Source organism: Clytia hemisphaerica, unplaced genomic scaffold (genome assembly GCF_902728285.1).
Source record: "Clytia hemisphaerica strain Z4C2 unplaced genomic scaffold, Clytia hemisphaerica genome assembly, whole genome shotgun sequence".
Taxonomy (NCBI): Eukaryota; Metazoa; Cnidaria; class Hydrozoa; order Leptothecata; family Clytiidae; genus Clytia; species Clytia hemisphaerica.
The window spans coordinates 1,021,583-1,047,783 of NW_027103744.1; the positions used below are offsets into that span (position 1 = coordinate 1,021,583).

General features: G+C 35.7%; 5 protein-coding genes across 7 annotated transcripts in view; all 5 read right to left on the minus strand.

The window, feature by feature from the left end:
* Positions 1-2,730: 2,730 nt before the first annotated feature.
* On the minus strand, positions 2,731-6,754 carry LOC136805332 (innexin inx3-like). The gene is made up of 4 exons (XM_067061921.1): positions 6,317-6,754; positions 5,456-5,754; positions 3,750-3,982; positions 2,731-3,257 (listed from the first exon to the last, which is right to left on the minus strand). Exons 1-4 carry the CDS (start codon positions 6,633-6,635, stop codon positions 2,828-2,830), a joined length of 1,281 nt encoding a protein of 426 aa, XP_066918022.1. The 5' UTR covers positions 6,636-6,754; the 3' UTR covers positions 2,731-2,827.
* Positions 6,755-7,305: 551 nt separating this feature from the next.
* On the minus strand, positions 7,306-8,834 carry LOC136805333 (uncharacterized). The gene is made up of 2 exons (XM_067061922.1): positions 8,588-8,834; positions 7,306-7,852 (listed from the first exon to the last, which is right to left on the minus strand). Exons 1-2 carry the CDS (start codon positions 8,767-8,769, stop codon positions 7,399-7,401), a joined length of 636 nt encoding a protein of 211 aa, XP_066918023.1. The 5' UTR covers positions 8,770-8,834; the 3' UTR covers positions 7,306-7,398.
* A 283-nt stretch (positions 8,835-9,117) lies between these two features.
* Positions 9,118-11,493, minus strand: LOC136805360 (uncharacterized). Its single transcript, XM_067061947.1, has 3 exons — positions 11,172-11,493; positions 10,728-10,794; positions 9,118-9,433 (listed from the first exon to the last, which is right to left on the minus strand). Exons 1-3 carry the CDS (start codon positions 11,488-11,490, stop codon positions 9,118-9,120), a joined length of 702 nt encoding a protein of 233 aa, XP_066918048.1. The 5' UTR covers positions 11,491-11,493.
* Positions 11,494-14,117: 2,624 nt separating this feature from the next.
* The window catches only part of LOC136805334 (innexin inx1-like), a 44,929-nt gene continuing 32,845 nt past the window's right edge, over positions 14,118-26,201 (minus strand). For 2 of the 3 annotated variants that reach the window (XM_067061924.1, XM_067061925.1), the window contains exons 2-6: positions 17,429-17,751; positions 17,033-17,099; positions 16,386-16,617; positions 15,352-15,584; positions 14,118-14,849 (exon numbers count right to left, since the gene is read on the minus strand). In XM_067061924.1, coding sequence (XP_066918025.1) covers positions 14,384-14,849; positions 15,352-15,584; positions 16,386-16,617; positions 17,033-17,099; positions 17,429-17,747 — 1,317 coding nt within the window. In that variant the 5' untranslated portion in view covers positions 17,748-17,751 and the 3' untranslated portion in view covers positions 14,118-14,383. Of the gene's footprint in view, positions 14,850-15,351; positions 15,585-16,385; positions 16,618-17,032; positions 17,100-17,428; positions 17,752-18,033; positions 18,210-26,201 lie in introns of those variants that run through there. The other variant, XM_067061923.1, reaches the window with a different exon arrangement.
* Positions 20,478-23,978, minus strand: LOC136805336 (innexin inx2-like). Its single transcript, XM_067061928.1, has 6 exons — positions 23,864-23,978; positions 23,230-23,561; positions 22,799-22,865; positions 22,240-22,471; positions 21,407-21,639; positions 20,478-21,219 (listed from the first exon to the last, which is right to left on the minus strand). The coding sequence occupies exons 2-6, from the start codon at positions 23,546-23,548 to the stop codon at positions 20,820-20,822; spliced, it is 1,251 nt and encodes a 416-aa protein (XP_066918029.1). The 5' UTR covers positions 23,549-23,561; positions 23,864-23,978; the 3' UTR covers positions 20,478-20,819.

Here is a 26,201-nt window from a genome sequence, read left to right on the forward strand (position 1 = left end):
CGTGATGTTATTTTTTTCAAAAAATGTTTTATGCTTTAATATTTACTATTTGTTATTTTGTTCATTTGCTCTTGATGAAACACAAAGAACACAGGAAAACAAAAAAGAACTGTTTATATCTTCTCATCTCACAATCTCTTTGTGTATAGAAAAACTCTTGTGTAGTATTTACATTTGTGAATCAATTTTGGCATAGCAAAACAGAAAATTTCCTTCATATAAGTATGATAGAAGACGGAAGAAATTACACGAAAGATTTTTCATTCCCCTCCCAACTTTTTTATGTCGCAAAGTATTTTTCGGTTTGTTTAGATTACGAAAACGAAAGTGAAAATCCCGTTCGACCAATCAAATTGTAAACTTTTATCGCGCTCGACCAATCAAATTCCAGACACGTGACCATAATATTTTGATTTGCGTAGCAATACACTATTCCTTTAAAGGGATGGATTGTACATTGTACCAACAACCATCAGGTGCATCAGTCATCGTAAAAATAAAAATAGTACAAGTGGCTCTGGTTACGAGATTTAAATTAGACGACAAAAGGATTGACTATTGTTTGAAAGCCTGGAAAGTAATGGGCCCGTATAGCAGAGCGGACATTGGGTGTGTCGCGAGTATCACCATAGTCAAAAAAGAATTCAACTATAATATGTGGCCCCCAGCGGTTTGCGTGAATGCGTGAATGGGCTTATTCGCTTGCGTGAATGCTGAATGCGTGAAAATCAAAAAAAATTGCGTGAATGCGTGAATTGGAAGGCTTTGCGTGAACAAAAATTGCGTGAATTGCGAAAATACATTGCGTGAATGAATGCCGTGAATTCGGAAAAAAAAATTTGCGTGATTGCGTAGTCTGAATCGTAGACCTCTACAAAACCGCAGTTAGTATAGTATATTTAAAAGAAGTACGAATTTGTTAGTTAGAGGATGCAAGCAGCCTAGTGATTGCGTGAATTGAAGCTCATGATGGCACCACGTAACTTCTTTTTCTTTGAAATACAAGCTATGAGCTCAAAAGCATATAGATTTTCTAGTAATTTTTCGACGTAATTATTAGAAAATGCATCGACAAAAAGAAAAAAAGCTGGAAGAGCTTGCATTTCCCGATCAAATTTTGTTCATCAACATATCATACATAACATTATATGATACTCCTACTCACGGCAGATATCGTTTTTAAGACAAAACCGAAATCTCACAAAAAAGAGTCTGTACAAGAGCTTACGAAAAGTGTGCGCATACTCTTCTAAACGCTTCTAAACTTAAATGTGAAACTCAAGTCAGTGTAACTAGACCATTCCCCTTAATTATATGCTAGTAGAAATAAGTGACTAATCCTTTCGATTACACTCAATACACAAATAAATCTGATAATGAATGACAATGCATTTATACAAATGCTTCCTCCAATGTGCTTCGTCATTTATCTGCTTGACATCTACGTACACAAGTGGGATGCATGATAAAAACAGATAAAACCACGTGACACAGCAACAGTAGGAAGTCATAACGAAACTACATACAACCATGGTTAAAAACTATTGAGAAATTAGTTTATTTCCTTGTTTTTCGAAATTTGGAGTTTGGGCAAGAAAGTCACTTTTGGCTTTGGGCTATTTGTTAAATGCAATCAATATTTGGATTTGGGAGGGTGTTTAGACTTCCAGGCTATATTCTGAGCCTTATTGGACCACTTATCTAATATTATGATGGCGTATTCCCCCACGCTAAAGCTCTAAGGGAAGAACCAAAATTTGTAAAAATTCAAAGGCGTGCGGAGGAAAATTAAATATGTCGAAATTTGCAAGTAACAACATATATCATTATCGTAATTATTGCGGCATGCACGCATCCCCTTTGATATGTTTTGATATAGGGGATGCGTATCGTGTATAATATTCCCGTCCGAGAATACCCACCAGAGTTTTTTGAGTTTTAGAATCTTGATCAGCTAAATCAGTAAGTTTGATATGAGAGATCTTTAAATTTCTTTAAATTTTAGTTAAAAATTTGAATAGGTTAGTACAATCATTAGTTTTCTCAAGCTTTTTAAGAATATCGAAACAGGTTACCGCAAAGAATGGGGTAGCTCTCGGTCGAGAATTTTTTACACGATACGCATCCCCTACATCAAAATCAATGCTGCTGGGATGTGTGCAGCCTAATATTATCGACTTTCGTCTGAAAGAATAGTTAAATCGTTTTGAGATCTTCAGATTGTTCATTTTTCCCATGGTCCTAAGCAAAACCTCCAAATCCTTTTGCTTAAACATCTTCCAAAGTTTTTGACTTTTAACAACAAAACAATAGAGTTTTAATATGAGAATCTTGTAAAAACCCATTTTTAGAAATTTCAAAACTTCATATCTAACAATTTAAAAAAACAATTGGGTCTTAATACTTGTGGCTTTTAGCTTAGGGTCGCGTCTGTCGGAGTTGGAAAGTGAAGAAGCGTGGTTGGAATAGGCAGTCATCTCTCTCCTTCGGGGAAAAGGAGACCGGACCTCGATCTCAAACTCTATGATTTTCACTCCATGATTGTTTTTTTAGGGTATGTATAATACCCTTACTTTCTAAGAGGTACTAACTGTAGATCGAATACTTTTTCAATAACGCCATTATTTCAACCGTGCCAAATTTTCGAACTCGAACTTAATCAAAATTACGGCAGAACAAAAAAAGTGGGATTTGCTAGAATGGTATGATGGAAGAGTTAATATATTAATATAATACTACGATGATAAGTAAAAACTGAAACAAGGTCAATAATATTCCAAAAAACAATTATGTTTTAAATTGTTGTTAGTCCACAAAACATTAGTATTCAATCTGAAAGAAATTCTTCTCTTGAGTCATATAATGTGGTGCGGGAAGTGCGTGCCGTATTCGGCGCAGATGGCATCAAACTGACAGAATCTGAAGTTGCTGATTCATTGAATCTTTTGATGGTTTGAAGACCAGGTTTGTAACGATACAATTCACGTATAACTTCACCATACATTGTCATGTCCATCAGACGGATCTTCTCAAGGTATTCAATTTCTCGTAATGTGAGCTGTTCACTGATTCTCTCACGTAGTTCTTCTTCATAGCATGTCGGATTGTACACTACAAACATTGCTTTGAGGGTGGAGTAAATTAAGTGGAATAGCCCCAGGGTTGAAATGAGAACACCAGTTGCAAAGAAGAACCAGAGGATAATGAAAATGTATTGGTATCGAATGTTTTGACTGACTTCGCAAATTACTTTATGTCTGAAATACAAGATTGAAAATACACTTGAAGAAAAACAGAGCTAAGACAACCTGAGGTGACATGAAATCAGGTCGTCGTTGTTTTCTGCACGCAAAGCCAAAGCTAAAGATATGCGTAAAGGCAAATGATACTAAATTAAGCGATCTCGTAAGGTCCGTGCTTTTCTACGAAAGACTAGAAATGAGAATAAAGTAGCGTAGCTGTGTTGAAAAAGGAAACAAGATTTTGGCAGGTTAAAATGCTAAAATCATTTCCTCAGCAACAACCTCATCACTGTGTATCCAAGGCTTTATTTACACTACCAATGAGATGTAAGATTGGTATCAACGTATCATCTGGTGCTATCAGAAAACACTGTAAAGCTGATGCCTATGCTAATGAATGAGGTTCAATTAAGATGGGGAAGAAATATTTTGAAACCGATCTAATTACACACATTTTTAAAAACATTTTTTACAGTTTTTCTCAAGCGATCCAGCTAGACTACTCACTTATCAATATAAACTCCACGTTTATCATTCAAAGCTTCGTGTACTTCACATATACCAACAGAAGGTAAAAACCGATCTCCAGGCTTTGGTATACCAGTCTTCACAATGTCATGCGCAATAGAGTTAGGTACTTTATTCCATTCCCACCAAGCGGCACCGTAGTCGATGAAAAGGCTATCCATTGTGAAATCGGTCAGAAAGAAGCCAGCAAAGTTGATACCGATGTAAAGAAACTGAAAATGAGTAAAGTAAAAAAGAATTGGTACTGAGCCTTCATATGTCAAATATCCTTAGGGAAGCAAATTTGTTCCAGTTTTAGTCTATTTTATAGGGATTTGCATTTTAGTATATATTTTTTTAGATAATAACGTGTAAAAAAAGATGCACAAATCCTAGGAAAAAGACTAATAGTATTATTGATTGTTAGCCGGTTACTTTTTCAAAGCGGGCTACACAGCTTTTCTTGCAATGCAATTGGTTCTTTTTGCATGACGACGGGCCTACACTTCCCAGAGTTGCCCGTCGTTAGGAAAATTCATTTTGACGTCACTTTTTCAAAGGAAAATGAACAATGCGTTGATATCCTCTTGGTCATTGCTCACTGTTTTTCAGATTTTTCATCTTAAAATATATTTGATTTCTATTATATGTATATCCAAATAAATTTGTGACTTATTAAAAAAATGCAATGGTTTAAAATCCAGGAACAAATGAAAAAAAAAAAAAAAAAAATGCGTTGATATCATTTCTCTCAATTTTTATTTCTGACGTCAGAAATTCCTGGATAAAGCGCTAAAAATCAATCGAAGCTGACGGAAACGGTTAACAAATACAATAATGACCGGTTTTTTCTCACTTGTTTATGGCACCCCTGTGCTACAGACCCGCTGGGACCCCAGCAACACTGAAAGATTTGGCCAAAATTTCGTCTCCAGTGGACAATATACCCCATGATTTCAGCCCCACTGGGAAATTGATTTTGATTTCATCCCCATTCGAAATTCAATACAACAATTTGCCGTCCAAAATCATCCCCAATGGATATTTTAAGCTCGGGAACAAAACAATAGAATTTTTATCCACACCGGGGATGTGAGACGGGTGTTTTATAATAAAAAAATGTAAAGTAGCAGGGATCTGGAAACTGAAAGACACTATATGATTTGGACATTTCTGTACATATTCAAAAGCGAAGAAATAGCATTACTATAAACTCTTATTATGCCAATTTATTCCACTCTACAGGCCGACAAAATGAAGAAAGATTTATCCTAGTTTAAAGGTTGGACCTTGACGGCCAACTGGGACGTGCCACTGGAGTTTGAAAAGTGGACCCTGTCAGATACGAATGTTTGGCAAATTTGGGACCCTGTCGGAAGGAAAATCGAAAAAGATTTCCCATTTCATCCTGAAAAGTGGCAAAAATGACGAAATATAGACAAAAGATTGAAAATTTTTCTAATTTCCACCCTGAAAATTGTCCAAAATAACCAAAAGACGACCCTGTCAGGTACAAATGTTGAAAATTAGTAAATTTGGGACCCTATCAGATATTTTCAGAGCCTAGAAAAGGGACCCTGGCCAGTGGCACGTCCCTGGTCCCAATTTCTCCTAAGTATCTCCCCCGGGGGTTGGTCATAATATACTAATAGACTGCTTCTTGCTAGAGTTATGAGATTTTGAAAACACTTTAGAAAGTCTTTTACCTTCAGGACCAAATTGAACCATATGATAATCCTCATCTTAAGTTTAGAGTTGATTTTATAATTGAAGTAATTATTGACAAGTTTGTCAACATCTTTCATGTTACCAGTGAGCACTAGATCCACCAATGAGATAATATCACTGTTCCCAGCACGGAAAATAAGGTAAGGGAAGAAGTAGAGGATAGCCATACTGCAGACAAAGAAAGGTAGCCATTGGTAATGAAGGAAGTATCGTTTCGTCATCTCATTACATGCTATATTCTTACCACCAGCACGGTCGAGCATTGAACAGAGCTGACCTGTAGAAGAAAGAAATCAGTTTTAGTGGTGAATTTAGACTTGTTTGGAGGGAACATCCCTGTCTCACAAACCCAGTGAAGAATATCTATCTAATTGGAATCGGAATTCTTGTTTTAAGATACCCCCTTCTCACAGACCCGGTAGGATTTTTTCAGCCCCCACTGGGTAAAAAATAACGGACTAAAACTCGATGGGCATTAATATTCACATATCTTTTATGAATGGGGATTTCAATTCTTTTGTTCTCAAAATTCAATGGGATGGAAAAATTTGGCTAATTTGATTATAATTTGAAGATAATTTTCCACCGTGGACGATATTTTGGCCAATTTTTCCAGTGGGAAGGATTCCCAGTCGGTCTGTGAGAAGGGGGTGTTTTAAGATTTTGCAATTCAAATGCTAGTAAGTTTGCAGTTTAAAGATTTATTGCGACTTCCCCAGGTGGTGATGAATCCAGCAAGATTAACCAATTTCCCACCTGGGACGTTGTTGAAGAAGGTTTCGAGGGTTGTTTGATAAAAATTCACAAGAACTGAGGAGGAAAGAAATATTGTAGTCTACCTGCTTTTGTTACACCATCATAACCATTGTATTCAGGTATCCCGTAATACGAAGATTCGTTGAGTCTGGTATGCATTTCTTGGTAGATGTAAAATCCTTGAATCCAACAGGTCTCTTGTACAAACTCCTTAAGTTCGTGTAATCGTGCAGAAACCATGCAGTTGAGTTTATCGTTGAAATAACTGAAACCCATTACGAGTGATGAGATGATGAAAAGTTTTGGCATGAATATACGAGTGTATTGATCACTGGCGGCATCGTAAGGTGTTTTTGATTTCCAAGTTATTACTTCCCATACTGACTCTGTTAAGGCGTGCATTTTGACGCAACGCCCTCAACAAGCTCAATGTGATTAAGGATGATAAATAAAAATTCTTCTATACCTTCTTCCTTCTTCGGAAGGTCAAAAATTAATTATTCGTGAGAAAGAAAAATCATTAACATCATAAAAGAGTCACTCAAAAAACTCACGAATTCAGTTATTTTGGTTTACACCATTCACGCCTATACTCTGAATTATTCATACCCCAAAACTTTTATTGAGAAATAATTTTCTAACTGATATTTATTCCTTATTGCCAAGTTTCAAATAAGGAAAAATCAGAGCGTAACCATGGCAAGAACCATGGAGACTAACCCCTTTTCATTTTCTTGTCTATTTGTCTATGACGTGAGTAAGAAGGACTCAGGATAAAAAGACTGAAAAAAAACAAAAAATTTAATCAGTTAGAATAATACTGAAAATATCACACAAGTTCAAAATTACACCCTCGCAATAATGGATAAGTTCTTGTCAAGTTAGGGTAATGATATTTTGAAATAACTTTAGATGTTTTAAAATAAATAGAAAATTTTCAAATATTACAATATACATAATGTGAATGCCAATAAAGTATAAGGTGAAACAAAAATTCAAATTATAAAAATCCATTGTAAAATCCATATTCAATAAATCAATAATGTTATGTGTATCATTTCATCTTCCCAAATAACTCGAGTTTTGGAAATAACTCTACTACTTCTAGTCCTATATAGTTATGGCGCATACCTATCTCCTAATCTTTGCTATCTTTGAAAAAGTTTTAAACACCTGCCATAATTCGTGGAGTTCCTGCATCTCTTGAGTCGTAGAGTGTCGTGCGGGGAGTACGTGCCGAACGTGCCGTGTTCGGCGCAGACGGCATCAAACTGACGGAATCTGAAGTTGCTGACTCATTGAATCTTTTGATGGTTTGGAGACCAGGTTTGTAACGATACAATTCACGTATAACTTCACCATACATTGTCATGTCCATCACACGGATCTTCTCAAGGTATTCAACTTCTCGTAGTGTGAGCTGTTCACTGACTTTCTCATAGAGCTCCTCATCGTAACAAGATGGGTTGTAAACAATAAACATTGACTTGCCAGTCAGATATAGAAAATGAAAGAGCCCAAGAAATGATATTAGAACGCCAACAGCAAAGAAAAACCAGAGAATAATGAAAATGTATTGATATCGAATGTTTTGGCTGATCTCACAAATCACTTTGTGCCTGAAAATAATAAATGAAGCATTTATACCACAATTGAAGTCTAATATGTGAATATCAGTATGCTCTGCTACAAAACTGAATAAATAGAGAATTCGTTGAAATCTTATTGTTTCTGTTTGTCCCTCCACCAAGATATAAATTCTACGGTCAGGGAGTTTATTACAAAGTCAAAATACGAATCACCAAAGACTTTCCAAGGGCCATTACAATACACCTTTTCCCTCTATCCTAACATCACAAGTAGCCTGAAGATCCATGATATGATTTCTTATTTTATATACTAATGGTGAAATATATAGCATGGTATGGGCTGAGAGTTTGAATTTCCCAGATCCTAATGACGGTTGAAAACATAGCCAATCAAATTCTATTATTCTTTCACTGGTCACACTTTCTTAGAGAAAACGCAACTTCCGAAATTTGGTTTTTATTTCAGTAAGTGAGGACAGCGCTAAATTCGAATTTCTCACTGTAATTTTTTTGAACCAGAAATCTGCCTCACAGCTCATACCCGTCCTGTATACATCAGATTATAAAAATACAGGACGGGTCTCCTGCCTACATCACAAGGGGAATGCACTCGAGCTTATCAGGGACATGTATTATCATGTAACTGTTAGCGCACCAAAAGCAAAGACTTTATAACTTTGATGCCATTCTAACAATGGTAAATTATCTTTGTTGTCTAATTCAACCCTTGGTTGATAGCTTAACGAGCATATAAAAAACGCTTACTTATCAATGTAGATACCACGTTTATCTTTTAACTGTTCATGAATCTCACACATTCCGACAGAGGGCAAGAAATGATCGCCAGGTTTTGGTGTTCCTCTTTTCACAATATCATGAGCAATATGGTTCGGCACATCATTCCATTCTAACCAATTCATTCCATACTCAATGAATAAACTGTCCATAGCGTAATCGGTGAGAAAAAATCCAGTAAAGTTAATACTTATATACAAAATCTAAACGAAAGAGAAGTCGAAGGGTGCAAAATTAAAAGTCTGAAGACAAATCACGCTTTTATTCGGAATTTTTATGTGCTTGCTACATGACATTTATTTCTGATTCGTTCAAATTTATTGACACTAATGAAGTTATCAGCTGTTGCAAAGCAAGTAATATTGGAATAAAATCACGTCACGTTTTTCGAGTAATCACATGTTTTGACTGCAGTTATATAATTTTGTGTATTCCTACACATGAATTTGCGCTCTTGTCACATTCTCAGCTTTTAAGTAAGTCAACAATAATAAGTAACTTTAATTCATATGGTTCGCTATCAGGAAAGATGAAGAATAGTCTCCTTTACAATCTTGTTTTTCATTTTGACATAAAAAAAGTACCTTTACAAAGAAGTTGAACCAAACAATTAAACGCATCTTGACTTTGGAGTTGATTTTATAATTGAAGTAATTGTTGACCACTTTATCCATATCTTTCATGCTGCCGCTTGCAACGATCTCCACCAATGAGATCATATCACTATTACCGGCTTTGAACACCAAATAAGGAAAGAAGTAAAGGATAGCCATACTGCAGACGAAGAACGGCAGCCATTGATAATGTAGAAAGAATCTGAAACAAAGAAAATGAAAACAATTTGACAATCTCAATGGCTATGGAGCGTCAAACTAATCGAATAGAATAGACCTTATCGGAGTGATTTTTCTAAAACAGCGATGGATTGTGGGATTGTTTCGGAGGTATTCCTAAGAGATTTCTATTGTAATACTATTGTTTCGGAATCCCACAATGCATCGCTTTTTTAGAAAAATCAAAAACTCCGATAAGGTCTATTAAACGGCATTAGTTAATTGATGATAATTAAATCATAGCCTGTACCAGACGACCACGGCTTTTTCCTCGACACCGAGTGATCAAAAAATCGCGTGTTGGGATAGAGATAGGCTAATTAAATCATCGCACAAAATAAATTTTCTCGCTTGCAATAGATAATTGTCGTTATCGAATTTGGAAATCATGATACATTCAATTGACTTTCGATTGGTTGCAAGCATCTTGATCAAATAATGCGGGTGTTACCAAACCCAGGGGCGCACTGATCTTTTCGGCCGACGTGGAGGGGGGTGCCGCTGGAGTATGAAAGATGGACCCTGTCCGATATGAATATTTATAATGTGGTCAAAATTACTAAAAGTCGACGAAAAATTGAAAGATTTTCTAATTTCACCTTGAAACTTGTCAAAAAATACCAAAAGTCGACCCTGTCAGACACAGATCTTGAAAATTTGTAAATTTGGGACCCTCTCAGATATCTCCACAGCCTAAAAAGGGTCCCTGACCAGCGGCACGTCCTCCAGGTCCCTCATCATAACTCCCCTCATTGCACCCAAATAATTTTGTTTAGTATTGTTCAAACAATAGCATTATCACTTCGAGCTGGGTCATTTTTCCACTCTCTAGAACAGCATAACAGTCAGAACAGACTTAAGGTGGGGTTTCCGAAAGCAATTCACCGAAATATTATATCAGGACATCAAAGAAGATACTGGTTTGGTTTATACAAACATAACTCTATATAAAGCTGGGAAAGTGATTGTTTAAGAAAAACGGAAAAACGGAGATGGAAAAACGAGAAGATTCCTTTGAAAAATGCCAGCTGTAACATTTCTTTTACATATTCATATATACACCTTTTCGACGGTAGTCGCGTGGTCAGGCGCGTGCCACTTTATTATTTAATTTACCACCCTAAACTCGATCCAATCCTTTTTTTACGCTTTTTCCATTGTCTTTAGTCGCGAAAAAAAGACTGGGACGGTTTTTAGGGTATGGCAAAACTTCCTGCGGGGCAATTGATGGCTACGGTAAAATGTGTATTTATGTATTATAGATTTATCCGATTTACCTTTTAGTCATCTCAGTACACGCTTTGTTCATTCCACCGGCACGATCTATCATAGAGCATAATTGTCCTGAAAAAAAAACGATTACATTACAAAAGACCTCTAAAGGATAAAGGGACACGAGAAGTTTTTTTTCGCGTTAATGCAACATGCTCCATCCCACCAACCTGAAACGCTTTTTCGTGTCTCCATCCCATTTTCTTTTAAAAACATTTCTGCTTCTCTCACTTTTGTCCCTGGGACAATGGAGCAAAATTGAATCGAACGAATTTTGCTCCAGTGTCCCAGGGACAAAATCAGCGTCTTTTTGGGGTATTTTCCTCACTTTTTATCCCATGAATCAAAAAAAGAAATCATGGGACACACACTTTTGGGCGAAATAAGAGAAAATACAATGGAAAAAGTTATGTAACTTATTCCAACCACTTAAAGAAAAACTACTATACCTGCTTTCGTTATCCCATCGTAACCAGAATATTCGGGAATCCCGTAATACGAAGACTCATTCAATTTTGTGTGCATTTCATGGTAAATGTAAAATCCTTGAATCCAACAGGTCTCTTGGACAAACTCCTTCAATCCGTTGAGCCTTGATGAAACCATACAGTTTAATTTATCATTGAAATAACTGAAACCCATTACGAGTGATGAGATGATGAAAAGTTTTGGCATGAATATACGAGTGTATTGATCACTGGCGGCATCGTAAGGCGTCTTTGATTTCCATGTTATAACTTCCCATACCGACTCTGTTAAGGCGTGCATTTTGTACCTAAAAGTAGTTGAAGCTCACATTCATTCATACTTTTAACAGTTGTTTTGCTGATCAATCTTCCATTCGAGCCTTATCTCATTAAATTATCTACTTATCGCTAATGACGTACAAAACACGCGGGAAACTATATATGGGTGGAGTGTTGACACGTTATCAGAGGTATACGGGAAGAAATAACGACATTTTGGAACACAGTAAACACTGGGGTGGACATACCTATGTTTCTCAAATTTATCATTCACTTTTAAGTAACCTTGTGTAGACCATAGGATCGTCTAGAGATATGGGATTGTATCGGCTTTTTGATTTTTAAAGAAAGGCCCGGGGGGGGCACTGGCTTTGCGGACTGACGGTATGTGCGGGCCGAAAATTGGCTTTCAAAATTGCAACCTTACAGTGCAGCAAAATTCGATGAAAATCATACCCTTAGAGTGCATCTTCCCCCAAATTTTCAATCCTTTTCGTGCAAAAAATGGTCAAAATTCTAGCATTTTTGGGCAAAATATCTCGATCTTTCAAGAATTTTCTGAAATTTCTACCCTTACAGTGCATCTTTGGTTTTTCCGACCCTTACAGTGCATTTTAAACATCTTGGAAAAGGTACCCTTAGGGCCCGCACATACCCGTCGGTCATTTTGCCCAGCTGCCCCCCCCCCGGGAAGAAAGGAAAATCAGGTTGAAAAAGTTTGAAAGCCAATGACTTACCTTTCAACTGTAAAGAATTCACGACTCCGCAATCTATAGATGTTTTACTAGGAAGAATTAAAAAAATGCAAGTTTTTACACTTGAATTCGCAAAAAAAGATGTCTGGCCTGTCAAAAAAATAAATTTTCGCGTCAATAATGTATCAAAAAATCAAAAAAGTAACTCATCTGATACAAGATCATCCTATGGATTCAGTATATTTAGTGAATTTATTCATCAAATTTGATTAATTAATTTCTGAAGTAATAACATATATTGAATATTGAATATAATGTTTTTGACTTTATTCAAGTTTCCATAAAAAACTTTATCAAAATATCATTTTAAAATCCGCTGATGAGAATTCATTAAAGAGACCGCAAAACATATGACCTTATATATAGAGGTTTGATTTTTAAATAGCAAATACCAGCAAGTGGTCGATTGAAGAAATATTTTGAACAACAATATATGTTCTTGGGTACGAAATTGAGACATTTGCATGTCTAAGTAAGTAAGTCTGCGTCCGACAGTTGAAGGTAACCCGAAGGCTCCTCTTTCGATAGCTATGATCTACCCAAAGGTAGGGGAGAACGTCACTCTTTCTCCCTGGATTGCTCCACTTTCCCTTGATCCTTTTCATAATTGCTGAGCATCAAGCAAAGCAAAGAGGCATCAAGTACCGTTTTGAGAATCTTTGGTATGACCCGGCTGGGGGTTTAACCCACAACTATGTGAACCATAGCCAGATGGTCTACTACTGTACTACAGCCGCTTTGAATGTCTAACAAAATCAGTTAAATTATAATTTTCCCATCCCAATAATTTCAGCTTTTTTCGTCAATTTTGAAGATTTGCACTCCACAAAGGTCAATGTTGCTAGTACAAAAGTTCAGAACTTGCTGAAAATTGATTTTTCACCTCAATTAGATTATTTTTAAAATTTCCATTAACCTCGGAATCTTCCTCATTTAATCTCCTTTGCTCACTGAGGCAGGGGCGTTAATGATTCATTTCAATCCCTTCTAACTAAACAGTCTATTAAGCATTTTTAGGGCTCTAAGGGTCAAAAGGGGTTTTGGAACAAAGCTTTTGTCATGGATAAAAGTTTTGTCGAATCAGTAAAAAACGGTATACAAGTTGTGTTTTCTAAAACAGTTATTTTATGAAAAAGAACTAAATAACGTTTAAAAATGATGCAAAATAATAAAATAATAAAATGTTTGTGCCTCTAAGACTCCATTTACATGTGCACATCTTTTTTTATAAGAATAGTGTACTTTGGGTGTGAGGGTCAAGTATTATTAATAAATTGCCAAAATTGAAGGTGAAATATTCTTAACGTATTCTTTCTTTTTTTAGGCTTGACTTTTATAAAAACATGAGAAATGATCGACTTGAGAGTTTGAGACTTTTGAATTCACATCGGGAGGAAAAATTATATTTCTGCCTCAGAAATTTTCAATAGTACAAAATCACTGTATTCTTATCATATTCTGTGAAACTCACCCTTGAGGGTATTCTTTGGGTATTTTTACGATTTGGCCAATTTTCACCCTGATATTTTTAGAGAAGATATTCTTATTAAAAAAAGCGTTATTCATTTTCGAACAGGTAGTTGATGACGCACTATTTTTACTCGAAATTTCATATTTAGTACACCCCTGTGTCACAGACTAGAAGGGGCCCCTGCCCCACTGGGAAATTTAGCAAAAATTTCGTCCCCGGTGGGAAAAATGCCATGGAATCTCAGCCCCACTGAGAAATTGACTTTGAAATTCATTGTTTAGAAATGCACTCCAAAACCATCCCCACTGGATGTTTTAACCTTGGAACAATAGAATTTTTATCCCCATTGAGATTGCAATCGAAATTTTTATCTCAATTGAGATTTCAATCGAAATTTTTATCTCATAATTGAGATTTCAATCGAAATTTTTATCTCAATTGAGATTTCAATCAAAATTTTTTTCCCCGCTGTTCCCTACATAGGGAAAAGTTTCACCAGGGCTGTGAGACAAGGGTGTTTTAGTGCTCACTTTTTAAGTCAAACCTAAGATGCACCGCAAAGGTTAACCATGGCGAAAGTGCTGTCAGATCACCCAAACCGAGATTAAGGTTCTTAAAAGTAGATTCATTTCACTTGGAATGAAATACACAAAAACAGACTCCAAAAATAAAAGTGATTAATAGCGTTATTATTGGATGCTTCTGCCCCAGGGATCAGGAGCATGTATCCTGGGAGGAGCTTGCGTCCTGGGATGAAGAGCATGCATGGGAGCGCCGTTCTCTCTTGGTGCAGATGGAAGCAAAGTGACTGCTTCTGATGTAGCTTGAGGTGCGAACTTCCTAATGGTGCCAATATTAGGTTTGTAACGAATCAACTCTCGGAGAATTTCGCCATACATTGTCATATCCATTTGGCGAATCTTGTCAAGATATTCCATTTCCCTGAGTGTGAGTTGAGAGTTGACTTTGTCTGATAATTGGTCATCTTCAATGTAAATCGAGTAATAGATCCAAAACATAGATTTCAAGAGTTTCAAAACTGCATTCAATAAACCGAGAGATGAGATGCCAACCCCAACAGCAAAGAATAGCCACAGAATGATGAAGTTGTACTGGTACCGTATGTTTTGACTGATCTCGCAAATCACTTTGTGTCTGGAATTAAAGAAAATTATAGTTGATAAGTTACTCAGGTAAGGTAAGTTATTCACTTTTAGCTAAAATTTCGTACTTCTTTTTAGTGGTCAGAGAAAGTTATTGTCACAGAAAGAAAAACATTTCTACCCAACAAAAGAGCTTAGATTCTTTAAAGTTTGCTGGCTTTTAATCAATTGTGAAACGGAAAAGCATCACTTTATACTTCGTTTGGACGGAAATCCATCTGGGGTGAACTTTAAACAGAAAGAACCTTGTAGCCAAAGACCGTTCGCAAGGTCAACAAAAACGAACAAGATCAACAGACAAAAGGGTGACAGTTAGGAAAATCACCCTCGAGTCGCCACCCCCCCCCACCCTACCCGATTTGCCTGATTTTTCCATAAAAGAAAAAGAAGTTATTTAACCACGAGAAATGCGCCCTACCCGATTTGCCTGATTTCTCGTAACTTTTCTCCTATCAAAACTACCCATGAAAGTAAATGCAGATGATAGAACTTACTTATCGATGTAAATACCACGTTTGTCATTCAGCGCTTCGTGGATATCACACATTCCAACAGAGGGCAAGAAATGATCCCCAGGTTTTGGTGTTCCTCTTTTCACAATGTCATGAGCAATATGGTTGGGCACATCATTCCATTTCATCCAGTTAAGACCATAATCGATAAATCGTCCGTCCATGACATGGTCTGTTAGGATAAAGCCAGAAATGTTGATGACGATGAAAAGAACCTGAAAAAAGGTTGAAATAGTTTTATTGTTTTCTCTAGAAGTAACTGCGATGCCTTTGGTGAGCTGTGCTCTGATATAGTGAGGTGAGTTTGCGACCACAGTCTAGGGCGACCAAAAAGGCCCCTTTTTCTCTAGCTATCTACCCGAAGGTAGGGGAGGGCGCCACTCCTTTTTCTGGATTTCTCCACTTATCCTTAACCCGTCTCTTGTTTGTATGTGTTTATGTATCTGCGTTTTTCTGCTATTGAGGTTTTACGGGTCAAAGCTATGGTTTTTTTTTTCAAATTGCGTCAGTCACTCCGTCGTCTTTATATAGTTATAATTTCCTCCTTAGAAGTAATGACAATGTCTGTAGGAGGTTGGTGATATGGTCTGATATAAATGCTATATGTAGTTTTGAGCTCACCTGGGAACTCTCAAATTTCTGTGGTGTCATTTTCGTTGGAGAGTTAAGGGTAGTTTTAAATTGCTATGAAATTTCGCCGTATTTTTATGACAGGGTCCATTTTTTAGATATTTTTCAACGAGAAGGGGGTCCTATCGGGTCTACAAGGGAGGGGGTGCCTTATTTGAAGTATCCATCATATCCGTTGACCAATCAAATCAGAAGCTAACACACAGAGTATCCCAGTGGGGTTTGAAAATATGTGGAGATTCTCACAGATTTCAAACCCATTTTAAGTTTTTAAGTAAAGAAACTAAGCGTATTAAAAACTTAATTTAAACCTGAAAAATTTCAATAAATTAAGAACATAATTTACTAGTTCTTATAAAAAATCGTGTAACTTCATGGAAACATACCTTTATTACAAGATTGACCCAAACAATCAACTGCATTTTGAGTTTTGAGTTGATTTTATAATTGAAGTAGTTGTTGGCAATCTTATCAACATCTTTCATGTTGCCATTATCAACGGTGTCGACCAATGAGATCATATCAGCATTGACCGTCTTGAAGATGAGGTAGGGAAAGTAGTAAAGAATAGCAAGACTGCAAACATAAAATGGTACCCACTGGTATTGAAGAAAATATCTGCAAAGAAAAAGAGAAATTAACATTATTAAATTACAATTTACAATTTCCCTCATTTCACTGTTTTGAGATGGAGGTTTAAAAATAGATAGATACTGAAATCTAATGCAAAAGCATTGACAGTCCGCGCATTTTGATACATTTGCCCTTGATGGAAGAGGCTAGAAATAGCCTAAAAAGGGCAAACTGAACCAATCAATTTTCGTTGTCGAGATTTTTCAAAAATTTAAAGCTTTAAAATCATTTTTCCATCGAGGTATCACTTTTAATCACATTTTTCTTTCAAGAGAATTCATCAAAATGTGGTGTAGCCGTTCTTTGGAACATATTCAAATAGCAGATTTTTCAAATTAAATTAGAATGTAAACAAGTAATGAGTTTCATTGGGGACAAAGTAATTCGGAGGTTAAAATACCTTTTTGTCATAGGTGTACACTTTGTATTTATTCCGCCTGCTCGGTCAATTGTTCCACAAAGTTGTCCTATGGAGAAATATTTGAAATCGTTGGAAAGGTAGTTTTGAGCACTACATATTTTATATGAAATTAATGTTGGGAAAAGAAGGAAGAAACTGATTCTTTACGTATAATGTCCGAAAACAAAACGGAACCTGAATTTATTGGCTCAAAGATTACAGCCACTTTAAAGTGACTCGTCGTAGCTCGTTGAAAGCCTCTGGTTTTTTGGCTTGTGTTACTCAATCCCAAGGGTTTTAAGAGGCTTTTTTATTAAGCATAGGAATCGGAAAGCATGCACAAGAGAATGGTAATTGATGAAAAGGTTAACTGAGTGAGGTGAAGATAAACCATACCTGTTTTCATTACCCCATCATAACCTGTATATTCAGGAATTCCGTAATACGAAGATTCATTCAATTTTGTGTGCATTTCATGGTAAATGTAGAAGCCTTGAATCCAACAAGTCTCTTGGACAAACTCCTTCAATCCGTTTAAGCGACTATTAACCATGCAGTTGAGTTTATCATTGAAATAACTAAAGGCCATGACCAGAGATGAAAGGACGAACAGCTTTGGCATGAATATACGAGTGTATTGATCACTTCCAGAATCGTATCTCGCTTTTGATTTCCAGGACACTATGTCCCACATCGATCCCGTCATCCCTTGCATCTTTCTGAAAAACCAAACCATAAAGTATGAAGATTTAAAAACTTTAAATTTGTTATTGATGTATCATCTTATCAAATCGCTCAAAATTTTGGACATGAACCCTGTTACAGACAAATTATCGAAATTACGGGGAAATCTTGACGAATTTTATATTAATGGATAAAGAATAGATAGATAATGATAGAAAAAGAGAAAATAATATCATAACTTTTAGACTTTAGATTTAGCAATTTCATATATTCACGCAGTTAATTTTTGAAATAATTTTTCTTATTTTTTCACTCACCTTAAAGTTTCAAAGAACCAACACCATGCACTATTTTATTTGAAAATCAGATACAAAGAAAAAAAAAATTCAAAAAAAAATTAATATGAGCACTTATTCTATTTTAAAATTTTTATTCCTTTCAGATGAGATTTTTTCTCCGCGTCATGAAAATTCTAAATTTTTTTGCGGTTTAAGTCCCGCATAGATAAATTTGTATAGATTTATTCATTTAGCGGATTTCTGGTGGTCAAAAAAGGTGTGCTGAAATTTTTTCAATATACCATCAATATTAATTAATGTTTTAATGGATGTCAAGGAGATGAAAGCAAGTTATTTTGAAATAACTTTTTGGCTAAATATTTCATTAGCTGACGTAAACACTTCCATATATTTTTTCATTTCATGAAAATTCGAGATTTTAAAATGAAAAACTGACGTAAACTGTAAAGTGAATCCCTTTAATTTGATGAAGCAGCAGGTTTGGGTATCATCTACCATGATCAAACGAATTAAAGCTTTTAAACTAGTAAACCCCTCTTTTCAAACATCGAAAAAAATTGACTGCTCAATAAATGAAAATTTGAAGAGCAAAACAAAAATGTTCGATAAAATTGGAGATCGATTCTAAATAGCTTTATTTACAGAATAGTCATCGTGAAAATCCACGCCGAAAGAGCCCGGAGGTGTTTAGAGTCTTGACAGCTACAACCTTCAATCATAGTCGAAATATATTGAGATTTTAGTGTATCTTAACGTTTTTCAGAGTTTAAAGTTCGAGCGAGAATTACTATTTTAGCACTTATTGAATATTTCGATTTTGGAGGGGTTTAGTGGCTTCTAGGCTATATTCTAAGCTTTATTGGAGCAAATTTGAGCTTTTAAATCATGAGATCCTAAGGCCCAAAGTTTAAGTCTCGTGTTAAAACTCGGAGTTAAATCTCTACTTTCCAACTGTAGTTTAACACGTTTAAAAATCATTCAAGGTGTTTAAAATCTCTCAAATATTTTGTCCATGATTGAGGCACTGACTTTTAGACCTAAAGGTGACGAGTATCCTATCAGAAACTTTCAATAAAGAAATTAAGTTAGATAATGAAAAAGAAGTTAAGTGTATAAGGTTCCAGACACCAAAATAAAAGACTCAATTCCACAATAATAGATTTAAGCTAAGACACATTATCAGAAATTTCAAACTGTGCAGATCCAGTTTAAGGCGTTCTTCAGACTTTCGCTCCAGTGAAAATAAAAATGAAAAGGAGTTAAAAATCAAGAAAATCTAATCAAGTTCATATTTTAGCAAGTTACTGCAAATTTGCTTAAACTTTTATACTATTGTAATTACCATATTTTAGTGATTCTTAAAGGTTTTATTTTTACATTAACGTTCCCGTTTCATATCAGAAACATATTTCATATAAGGAAGAAATGTCTCCCTATTGTTATATTGTGCTGAATAAACAAAAAATAGTTTTTTCCTCTTTCTGACCAATCTTACTCTTCATCCGTGGCAATTCAATGTAAAAAGCTTGTAAATTTTAAAATTGATGAGTAAGCAAACGATAATCACTCTTATTTAAAAACAAAACTTTTGAATTCAAAGGAACAAAAACCTTGGCACTTTGACAGTGCTTATTATCGTGACTAGATCGACCAATATTGGGTCAATTCACGAAGGCAAATTTTCATGCCGTCCCTTATTTATATGTATCTTCGGAACATCTACGCAATCGAAGCGAGCACAGCAGAAATTGGGATAAATTTTCCTCTTTTTGGCTAAAAATCTTAAGGCCGAAATTTGTGATTAGAGATGGCTAAAAGGCACCTCTCCCCTCATAGAAGGGCTATACCAAGACGCTACTGTGAGGCTAAAAAGTCTCATCTCATTTCATTCGCGCCAAGGAGATTTTAGATCTTCTCGATCATATCATACAGTTCAGAATTCGAAAGATTAGATTTAACTGATACAATCAAAAGATTCGGCCTGTTTTAAGTTCTGGCTATAATTGAAATATCAAACCATTAGGCAAGAAAGAAAGTCTTGTTGTTTATATACAAAATCCTGTTCGTCGTGTTTTTCGTCAAAAATTACAAAATATATATATCTAATAAAAATTATTGACAGTACCATGTTCAAGTTATTTTGCATCCCTTTACTCTTAGGTTCCAAATAAACGGGGGGGTTCGAATAAACGGGGGGGTTGGAAAATTTTCTAGATTTAATAAACGGGGGGGGCCTAATTGCCGGGGGGGTTGAAATTGTACTTCTGAAACCCAAAAATAAGGTAAAAATAGGCTAAAATCAGGCTATTTAGAGCAAAATAAGGGGCCTTCTCTTTGACAGCTGAAAATATTCTTAAAGATTAATAAACGGGGGGGTCCTAATAAGGTCCGGGGGGGTTGGAAAATTTTCGAAAAATTAACAAGCGGGGGGGGGCCGTTTATTTGGAACCTAAGAGTACGCCTTGGTGCAGTAAAAAAGCAAAAAAGTATTTCCTCTAAAAGGCACCACAGTTAAAATCTCGAAAATCTGAAAGGCGTTCATATTTCAAGGATTTATTTCCCCTTTATTTCATGCTGGAAACTTTTAATGAAGACTTAATCTAAAACAGGTGGCATGCTGCAGGTCTACGAAACCAATTTTATATACTTGGAAGAAATTACTTTAAAGTTGGAATTTCCGATGTGGTTTTGCCAAAACTGCCTGCTTCTTCAAGGCCATACTGGAAGAATGTACTTTTCAAGATAATCTCTTCCATTCAATTATATCTAAAAACATTCCGGGAACATTCCCCTGTGTCAGTAAATCAAACGCCTGCAAGAATCCGATTCTCACTAACCGGAGCCAGTGGTAACAATGTGATCATATCAGATGTTTTAGAATCGTCGAATTTCTTGATAGCTTGAATACCAGGTTTATAGCGAGTTAGTTCTCTTAAGATTTCACCATACATTGTAATATCCAAGCGCTGTATTTTCTCTAAATATTCCATTTCACGTAATGTTAATTGTGCATGAACTTTATTAGATAGTTGAGTTTCGAAGATCTTTGGTGAGTAGACCCAGAAGAAGGATTTAGCCGTCAAGTAAAGAAAATGAAGAAGACCAAGAGCTGATATGCAAACACCAACAGCGAAGAAAAACCAGAGAATAATAAAGATGTATTGATATCGAATGTTTTGGCTGATCTCACAGACCACTTTGTGCCTAAAAAATGAAAGCAAATAATACGGTTGCGATAAGGGTGTAAATGATGCATTTAGTTGGATTTTGACTTCGAATGACCAAGTTAAACCAAAGAAAGTGCTAGATTCAATCCGCCATTTTTAATAAATCGGAGATATTAAAATCTCGCTTTTTCTTGCTTTAAGTCGAAGATAAGAATAATACTCACTTATCAATGTAAATACCACGTTTGTCATTCAGCGCCTCGTGAACTTCACACATTCCAACAGATGGGAGAAAATAATCACCAGGCTTTGGAACACCAGTTTTTACAATGTCATGAGCGATATGGTTTGGCACATCGTTCCATTTTAACCAATCGAGACCATAATCAATAAACCGTCCGTCCATGGTGTAATCAGTTAATTTGAAGCCACATATGTTGATCACGATGTACAGAACCTTATTGAAAAGGAAACTTTCAAATTATTATTAGAACACCCTTTTCTCACATCCCCGGTGAGAATTTTCCAATAGTTGGGATGGAAATTGCTATCGAAATCTCAATGGGGATAAAAATATGATTGTAGGTCGAAAAGTCTAGCGGGGATGGTTTTGGAGAGCAATATTTTCCCTTGAATTACACATGGGGATGAAATCAAAGTCAATTCCCAGCGGGGCTGATATTGTAGGGTAATTTCCCCACCGGGGAAGAAATTTTGGCTAAATATTTCAGTGGGACTTCGGTGGGAAACGGATTCATCAACTCTTTATGTAATGATCTTACAATAGACGTCAAAGTTTCCAAGGAAGATAAGAAGATAAAAGAAAACATCCCAGCCTCAGTGACATTATAGGAATTGAGAAATCAGTGCAGTTTTCCAAAAGGACCATTAGACAAAAAAGATTTCAGGGGGTTTGACCAACCTTTCCAATGTAAGGCATGACCATGCCCCCCATCGGAAAAATTCATTACTAGTTCATCCCCCATTGCACCTTCAACAAGCTGTGATTATAAACTCGAAATATGAGATTGAGTACACAATAAAAGTATTGACTAACCTTGACAAAAAAGTTAAACCAAATGAGCATTTTCATTTTGGATCGCGATGAAATTTTGTAATTGAAGTAATTGTTGGTGATTTTATCAACATCTCGAAGTGAGCCGTTCTTTACAATGTCTACCAGTGAGATAATATCACTGTTGCCGGCTTTAAACATCATATATGGGAAGAAGTAGAAAATAGCCAGACTGCAAACGTAGAACGGTAACCATTGGTAATGCAAAAAATACCTGAAAGACAAAAATAATTAAGCTTAGACATTAGATAGATAAAGCTTCGAATTGGATCTTCTTGTAACTGATAGAATCCTGAGCTGTGATCCTGATAATAATGCTGGGAAAATCTCAAAAACATATTGGTCGTTGGTATATCAACTTGGGCAGCTTGGGATGAGAGTATCGCATGACTTTTTTCCTTAAGCTTTTCACGCTTTTACAAGTGTAGGTAATCTTTAAACTTTAAAAAAAACTTTAATCAGAAAATGTAGTTTTATTTTTCAGTTGCAATTATTAAATCTTCTCTGAACCACAACCACTGTTGGATGAGCAAGTTTTTACCTTTTGGTCATGGGTGTACATATCTTGTTTGCTCCACCAGCTCGATTGATCATGGAACATAGTTGTCCTGTAAAATTTGATTATATTGTTTAGAAGCCCTTCCGGACAGGCTTCTCAGGCATGAGAGAATCCAGCCATGATTCCATAACATTTTTAACAATTTTTTTATTTCAAAATACAAGTAAACACCCAAAATATAAAAAAAATTATGTCTCTTCTCTTAATTCGGGCGGGTCGAAAACAGAGTGGTAATGGGTTGCAGCGCTCTTAGGGTAATAGTCGGACGAGTTCATACGATGTCAGTGATACCACTGGGCGTTATAAATATTTACAATTTAAGTAAATCCAAGAACTTAGAGGCACCCAGGGCTCAGATCCACATCAATAAAAAAAGGGATTAGACATGGGGACTAGGTTGTGGTTCTACCCACCTTTTCCTGTGATGCCATCATACCCAGAATATTCAGGAATGCCATAGTAAGCTGACTCATTCAATTTTGTGTGCATTTCATGGTAAATGTAAAATCCTTGAATCCAACAAGTTTCTTGAACAAATTCTTTTAAACCACCAAGCCGGCTATTGACCATGCAATTGAGTTTATCGTTGAAATAACTGAAGCCCATCACAAGAGATGAAACGATGAAGAGTTTGGGCATAAAGACTCTTGAATATCGATCGGTGACGGCATCGTAAGGTGTGGTGGTCCTCCATGCAATGACTTCCCATACTGATTCCGTTAAAGCGTGCATCCTGATTGGCTAACTGCGAATAAAAGAAAAATAGTCATGGTTGGTATAGAGTCATTATGTAGAAACCTGGGATTTCTACCTCCTTCTCTCACATCTTCAAGGCTTTTCGAAAGAGTGTCATGGCTTAGAAATGATTATAAATAGTTTACTTTGGCTCGAATATATATTTTTCTGAAATTCTTAGGTTTAAATGGGTGGAGTCAACAACAGCAGACTGCTGAGCAACTTTAAAAAACATTTTAAAAAGTAACAATTTCAGAGAATTTTAATTACAAAAGCATATAAAAAAAGAAAACAAATGAATTATTCAATTACCTTTTTCCAAATAAAATTTTTTTCTTCGATTTCAACTTTTTAGAAGAATTTTTTTTCGTTATAAGCTTTCGAACCAACAAAATGAATCGCGACAAAAATGAAAAAAATTGCTTCAAATGACACTAAAACGTAAATATGATTAGACCAAAAATGTCAAAAAATTAGATTCATGAAAAATATCTCTGAGCAATAAACAATCAATTCAAGTCTAAAATTTTTTGATTCATTAATTGCGAAAAAAATATCGAGAAAATTATACTCAATACAAAAATAAAATGTCAAAATTATAATTTCGTATTTCTGATTCAGAAAAAAAGGACAGTTACCAGTCATTCAAAATTAATATTTTTCTTCCCTTTTTTACTTTGCCTAAATCACTTAGAAATATACTAGGGATTGACTTTTGTGAATAAATTATGACTCAGGACCACAAATTTCAATCTCACTACTGGATACAGTCTAAACAGTTAGAGAAACATTTAAAAAATAATTCAAAAAACACCCTCCTTGCAACGTCATTACTTGAAGCTTCCAAGTAGCATCCAACTGGGTTTCAAACGTCAATCAAAACTATTTTGCCGAAAATTATTAGATCATATGGGCTTCCTTTGGACTTTTTCCTATTATTCTATCTTTATCATGGTCCCATAGTCAATATGATTCAGATCATTGATTTCTAAGCCCCGAAGGGGCTAGATCCGAAACTCTCTGGATAGGAAATGAAGCCACTTATTCCCCATCCAAAACACGTAACCCGTTTGTTTTCAAGCTAAATTTCTAAGTGCAGGCCAAACTTAAGGTTTATTTTTTCTTGCTTGAGAACGGCTGAACATTCCTCTGTAGCCCTTCGGGGCTTCAAACTCAACAATTTAAACGCGTATCCAAAGCGAAAGTATTACTTCAAGCACTACTGGCTATTAGCCTCAAGAGCCTCTATAACTCGAATGTCTTCTTAACTCGAACAAGCTTGCTGGCCCCTTTAGTTAACAATGCTTTACTCCATAACTGGCATTTTCTTAAATCGAATAAATTTGTGTTCCCCGTGCGTGTTACATATTGTAAACTACGTGTTCCAGTTAAAAACCACTTTAATATTGAATAAAAACTTTCAGCAGCAGTCAGAGACAAAGTAAAGGCTCTCATTTCTGATTGCTCCAAAATGCAGAGGATTACTCGACATACACTTGTGCTTTCCAAAAGCCATCTAATTGAAACCGTACACTCTTGTGTTAACTGCTAACAAAGGAACTTGTTACTACATTTCTATTCAATTTACTATTGAGTTTGGATAGCCTTTAATACTGATGCCTTTAAAATTTGTTCCACATTTTGGGCGAAAGATTGAATCTGGTACTTTCTTTGTTATCGTATTTTACATTCTTCGAATTCTGGTGGTAAATTAATTCTACTTCCAATGCAGAGTTTATTTGGAAAACGCGCGAAACCCAACTTATGTACCACAAAGGATGTTCGACTCTAGCCTTCGGGAATACAATGGAACCTCTAATTAGCGGACACCATCGGGGAATAAGACAAGTATCCGCTTAGTAGAAGTATCCCCATTCTAGAAATTTTTCAATTATGTGCTCTAATTTTGTTATGAGGTACTATTAAGGGGGTTAAGTGTATAAAATCTTTGTCCGAAGTGCTTTTCTAGGACATGGAAGAGCAAGAGAATGATTATTCAGGGAGCGCTCCAAACGTCTATAAGCAATTTGTCCAATGAAACTTTGAAGTGTTTAAAAAATAAATAGTTCGATGAAATCAATCCTGTCTAATATTTTCAAAACTGTGAGCAGTTTGGTCGTCGATGTCCGCTAATTGGAGAGGAAAAAGTACGGGTTTTGTCCATTTCGTGCAAAAAACTTTGTCCGCTAATTTGAATGTCCACCTTTTGGAAACTTTTTAATGAGGATTTTACTAGGAAATGGCCGGGGAAAATAGAATTGTCCGAAAATCAGAGGTGTCCGCTTTTTAGAGTGTCCGTTAATTAGATGTTTTACTGTATACCGTACTGAATTTACAGTGGAAAAGTATCCCGTCAATGAAAAAGGTTGTAATTGTCCAAAATTACTTGGGTATTGAAGGACTGTTTTAAAAGATAGTGTTGCTGTTTTTGTTAAATTCATATCTCGATTTGCAAAAAGAGTGATTTTCAATAAAATGCACTGCACTGCAGTAACGTAGAAAGAAATCATGTACTGAAAACACGAATCCTATGAAATAGAATGATGTAAGGATGTTAAGATGACTATAAAAAATGTAATTTGTCTAGAACATTACGAGAATAAATACAGAAACAATAATCGTGACGAGATGTCTAGCTTGAAAAAATTGA

Coding starts and splice junctions, on each gene's coding strand:
- LOC136805332 (XM_067061921.1), bottom strand. CDS start 6,635: ATGCACGCCTTAACAGAGTCAGTATGGGAAGTAATAACTTGGAAATCA. Junction 3,983..5,455: donor GGTTCAATTTGGTCCTGAAG/GTAAAAGACTTT, acceptor ACTCATTTTCAG/TTTCTTTACATCGGTATCAA. Junction 3,258..3,749: donor CGTGGAGTTTATATTGATAA/GTGAGTAGTCTA, acceptor CTTGTATTTCAG/ACATAAAGTAATTTGCGAAG.
- LOC136805360 (XM_067061947.1), bottom strand. CDS start 11,490: ATGCACGCCTTAACAGAGTCGGTATGGGAAGTTATAACATGGAAATCA. Junction 10,795..11,171: donor CGATGGGATAACGAAAGCAG/GTATAGTAGTTT, acceptor TTTTTTTTTCAG/GACAATTATGCTCTATGATA. Junction 9,434..10,727: donor TGTACTGAGATGACTAAAAG/GTAAATCGGATA, acceptor TCTTTGTTTCAG/ATTCTTTCTACATTATCAAT.
- LOC136805333 (XM_067061922.1), bottom strand. CDS start 8,769: ATGGACAGTTTATTCATTGAGTATGGAATGAATTGGTTAGAATGGAAT. Junction 7,853..8,587: donor CGTGGTATCTACATTGATAA/GTAAGCGTTTTT, acceptor TATTATTTTCAG/GCACAAAGTGATTTGTGAGA.
- LOC136805336 (XM_067061928.1), bottom strand. CDS start 23,548: ATGCACGCTTTAACGGAATCAGTATGGGAAGTCATTGCATGGAGGACC. Junction 22,866..23,229: donor TGATGGCATCACAGGAAAAG/GTGGGTAGAACC, acceptor CAAATTTTACAG/GACAACTATGTTCCATGATC. Junction 22,472..22,798: donor TGTACACCCATGACCAAAAG/GTAAAAACTTGC, acceptor TTTGTCTTTCAG/GTATTTTTTGCATTACCAAT.